Source organism: Ctenocephalides felis, unplaced genomic scaffold (genome assembly GCF_003426905.1).
Source record: "Ctenocephalides felis isolate EL2017-DRISC unplaced genomic scaffold, ASM342690v1 CF-g0.4_SCAFFOLD_02155, whole genome shotgun sequence".
NCBI classification, from domain to species: Eukaryota; Metazoa; Arthropoda; class Insecta; order Siphonaptera; family Pulicidae; genus Ctenocephalides; species Ctenocephalides felis.
The window spans coordinates 20437-25243 of NW_020538309.1; the positions used below are offsets into that span (position 1 = coordinate 20437).

The 4807-nt window shown below is 30.1% G+C and overlaps 1 protein-coding gene across 1 annotated transcript; it reads left to right on the forward strand.

The window, feature by feature from the left end:
• Window positions 1-3476: 3476 nt before the first annotated feature.
• LOC113380459 (zinc finger protein 85-like) lies at window positions 3477-4387 on the forward strand. The gene is made up of 2 exons (XM_026619695.1): window positions 3477-3699; window positions 3759-4387. Exons 1-2 carry the CDS (start codon window positions 3477-3479, stop codon window positions 4385-4387), a joined length of 852 nt encoding a protein of 283 aa, XP_026475480.1.
• Window positions 4388-4807: the final 420 nt, after the last annotated feature.

A 4807-nucleotide genomic window follows, 5' to 3' on the forward strand; every position in this document is an offset into this window, starting at 1 on the left:
AAAGCAATAATTTTACCAAGAATTGATTTAAATTATACAAATACAAAACTATCAGAACCAATAGAAATCAAATCAATCCAAGTGAATGAATTATACAGAATTCAACAAGAGCAAAACCAAATTAACAAAATCTACGCAAGAAATACAGGAATAAAGAACAGCAATATTATATCAGTCACTATATATTCAACAACCTTAATAATTATTATTATTTATGTTTTGCTCAAGTGTTACAGAAACAGAACCAAAAAGAAGAAATTATAAGTCACTCCAGAAGTAGAGACACCCCAAGAACAAGAAGGCCACAACCAACCACCAACCTGCACCCCGAGGTTTTTCATCTAGGGCCGGAGGAGTTACGGGATCCATCCCGCTGACATAGCTTATATCTAGCCACAAGATCCTCCTTGCTGATAAAGCATATTTTTAACTATATAAGTAGAAAGATCTCTACATTCGATGAGGATAATCTTTGCCAGTACTTACACCAGTTCAGTTATATAATTATATTGTAAAATTCAGTTATTTTATATATTTTATTGTAATTTTAAGAAATAAAGTTTTTTTTATTTTATTCTCGAATAACGAGTATAAAATTATCCGGTACTTGTAAAATTCCATATTCGTCTTAAATTTCGCATAATTTGAAACATTTTTTTTTTCATTTCAATAATTGTTTTACACTATGATTGTAATTAATAAGAATACAGATAATCGCAAATGGTATTGATTCGTTTTATTTTTTTAATTTTTTTTATTGCTTTGTTTGTGTGTTGTTAATCTCGTTCGTGAAGTTTGATGAGCCCTGTAATTACATAATTTTTTCGAAAGGATTTGCGAATGAGACAGAATTACTTAGATTAAAACATGATAGAGATAGGATAGTTAGGATAATATATAACTTTTAATATGTTAGTAAATATATAGTGTAAGACTGATACACTTCTTTCTTTTTTATTATATACTTTGTATTAGGTTATTAGTATATACGTTAGCTTGGATTCTGATAGAACTATGTTAATGTTTATAAATTCTGATTTGTCTGTAAATTTGTCAGTAAATTTCGCTTTTATAATCGAAATAATATATTTACGTCAGTCTTGTTTCTTTTAAATGAAAAAAAAAACAAAATCTGCAAAAAATGCAAATGCAAAAGATTTTTTTAGCAAATACTTTTTAGATTAAAGTATTTTGTCTAAACACTATTGTTTTATTTATGTTTTATTAAGGCGTTCGCGGAGGGAATAGTAGTTAGCATGTCTATGATTTGAAAATGAAGTGAATTTTTGAGGAAACGCGCAGTAACAAGGGTCGCAAAGGCCGCGTATGCGACAAAAAAAAATCGCGTATAGAACGCAATTAGAGTTTAAAAGCAGAGTTTATAAAAAAAATGTATATGCCAGGCAAACAGTGCCGCATTGGATCTGTCTACTTTATTATGATTATTATTCTTTATTAGTTAAACGAATTACATCATAGACATGCTAATTTTATCTGACCAGCTGGAGGGTTCTGTAATAAATTTGTATAATGTAATTGGTTGGTAGTATTAGTATAGTTTTTTTTTCTTACTTAATATTTTAACGTTTAATATTTTCGTGTATTTTCGTGTTTTTTTGTAAGATGATGCAATAATGAATTAGTTTTAATAATTTTGATTATGATTATTTGTTTTAATAATTTGATTATTGATAATGTTTTTCTTTTTAACTATTTTCTTTCTTTTTTTTATTATTACGCGTACAAATGTTGGCCTCAGTTCTGCCGGGTCAGCATCGGCTGGTGCTCAATTCGCGGCTTTATCCGACTGATCCTATTACTAATAGTAGGATTGGGATATTATAGATATATGATTTCTTTGCATAACGATTACAACGGCTATCGCGACCAGTCTAGTTATACATCGTATGCGGCACGGTAACGAAAGGACTAGCCAACCTTCGTTAATTAGAGCAGATTGCAGGCACAAAGTGTCTTATCTCTTAAGAAGTCATATCTCTGCGGGCGCAGGGACACTGGTAAGGGTTTCACTCGGTCTTGCCAAGTACGGACCTGTACCCGACGGTTGGATAAACGCTCTAGTTGTGTGCGTCATACAGCTAGAACGGCCAGATACATTTTTTTTCGCTGTTTTTATTTTCGAACTAGTAGTTTTTTTCTTCTTCATATTTGTCCAATTCTTATTAAATTTAATGTTTTATTACTTCATAACACTTAGTTTTTCTATCATACGCGTAACTTCGTCACTCTTACTGTTCTTATCTTATTTATCATTATTGCATTATCCGTTTTGTTCGCCACTTTAATATATTCGAATAATGTTTTGTTTTATATTTGTATATATCGTTGTGTCGTTTTTTTTATCCGTGCGTCGCGAAAGGTTTGGTTTGGTTTACGGATAGAGTTTATGGCCTATGTTACAAGGCGTTGAAGGTATAGAGGGCAAATTTTTAGTCGAGAGGATAAATATGTTATGGCGGGCCTATTGTTTATGTATTACGTATACGAACCATATCTAGGAATAATGCCAGCGATTAATTTATATACCATAGATAAGTAAACAAGTTATATACCTTATACTTATATATATGCTTATTTATCGTATTTATCTATGTTATATAATGTACAAGTGCTGCCTTCTTCGTATCGCTGTATAAATTAAAATGGAGGTAACGCCAAATGGCATGAGATAGCGATCTATTTATTTTTATTTATCTATGCTCTTACGGTTGGCAATAGTGACATTAGAGCGAGGCAAAGTTACGAAAGAACTTCGTTCAACTGTCAAACAAATTAATGTACCGAAAGAACATTTTGTATTTAGCTTATTATGATAAGTATATTAAATATAAATTTGAGTTTAAATATAACATTGTATATTATAAAGACGTGTTTGTGATTGATTGATAAACATAAAGGTATTGTAAAATACTTTGAGGTTTTTCACGTGTTTAACTTTTAGTTATATTTATTTGATTTAGAAAGAACTATAAATATTTAACTTAAAATAAGTCAAAATTATTGCTCAATTTCATCTTTTACATTTCAGCTCTGCAATAAGGCAAAAGCTTTGAACAATAGCTGATTCATAATTACTGTCCGTCAAATATAAAGTATTTTAAAAAAGGAATTATCTTGGCGACATACATCATTCAAAATACACCTTTGTTAAATTAACGTAAGATTATATTCATAGACAAAACCATAATATGAATATATTATATTCTCAGAACCATTTGTGTTGACAGTTTAGAATGATTATTAATTTAAACATTCATTCCTGTAAAATGTTACGAGAGCATAAACGCAATAATGCACTCTCTAAAGTTATACTCCATGCTCCAACTGTCAACAGCTAATGTTTTAATTTATATTTCTAGTGAAATTAAATATCATATTTAACAATAGTTCATTTAAACTAACCAACTATTTTTGTTAATGCTTATAGAACATACTCGGTGCACAAATATCTCAAAATGTCTGAAGCTGCTAATGATCCGATAATTAAAATTGAACCGCAAGAATATCCAATCGAAGACATTAAACGGGAAATTGAAGAAGATTATAAATTGTGTTCAGAGGATGACAAAACATGTCTAAATAGATTTATGGACTCTATAGTAAAAATAGAAGAAGTCAAACAGGAATTAATTCAGACTGCTCCTTATAAATGTGACAAGTGTAATAGACATTTAGAAAGTTGCTTTATTTGGAACAGCATATGGTGAATTATTGTCATAAGTATACATATTGTTCAGAGACTTTGCCAGATGCATCTGCATTAGAAATACACATAGAATCTCATACAGGTGAAAAACATTTCACATGCACAAAGTGTGATAAAGCATTTACTGAACAATATCATTTAGATCAACACATTTGTGCTCCTGCAAGAGAACAAATTTCACATTTGAATGAATCTGGTAATCAAAAACGAAATATTCGCTCTCATACTGCAAAGGGGCCAGGTAAACGTCTGCATGTTTGCCAAATTTGTGACAAGAAATTCACACAATCGAGTAACTTGAATCAACATATGCTCATTCACACTGGCAAACGTCCCCATGTTTGTCAAATTTGTGACAAGAAATTCACACAATCGAGTTCCTTGAATAGACATATGCTCATTCACACTGGCAAACGTTCTCATGTTTGCCAAATTTGTGACAAGAAATTCACACAATCGAGTTCCTTGAACAGACATATGGTCATTCACACAGGTAAACGTCCCCATGTTTGCCAAATTTGTGATAAGACATTCACACAATCGAGTACCTTGAAAGGACATATGCTCATTCACACTGATTTCAAATGCAAAATCTGCGATAAGGTATTCAAACAATCAAGTAGCCTGAAAAAGCACATGGTTGCTCATACCAATGAGTAATTAGTATTCACAAAATTAGTTAAAAGGTTACATATAACTGCTTATAGAAATTAATTAATTAAATTAAAAATGTATGAATTAATTAATATATGTACATATATATATATATATATATATATATATATATATATATATATATATATATATATATATATATAATAGTTTTATATCTGTAAAGTATGATAAAGATTAAGATTAGATGTAAACTATTATTTTCGTCGTGCTTTTTTTTGTTTATTGATAATATCACCGTAAATCAAACCAAACGAACGTTGGTAGCGTATTACCGCGTTAGTTTATACCGTCGGCGTTTTGATTAATTTGCATGACGCCCTTTTATATGAACAAATTACGATTTTATTTTTATTGAAAATACTTTAATTCTGTCTCGTCAATAGTTATTGGCTCGTGTTTTTTGAC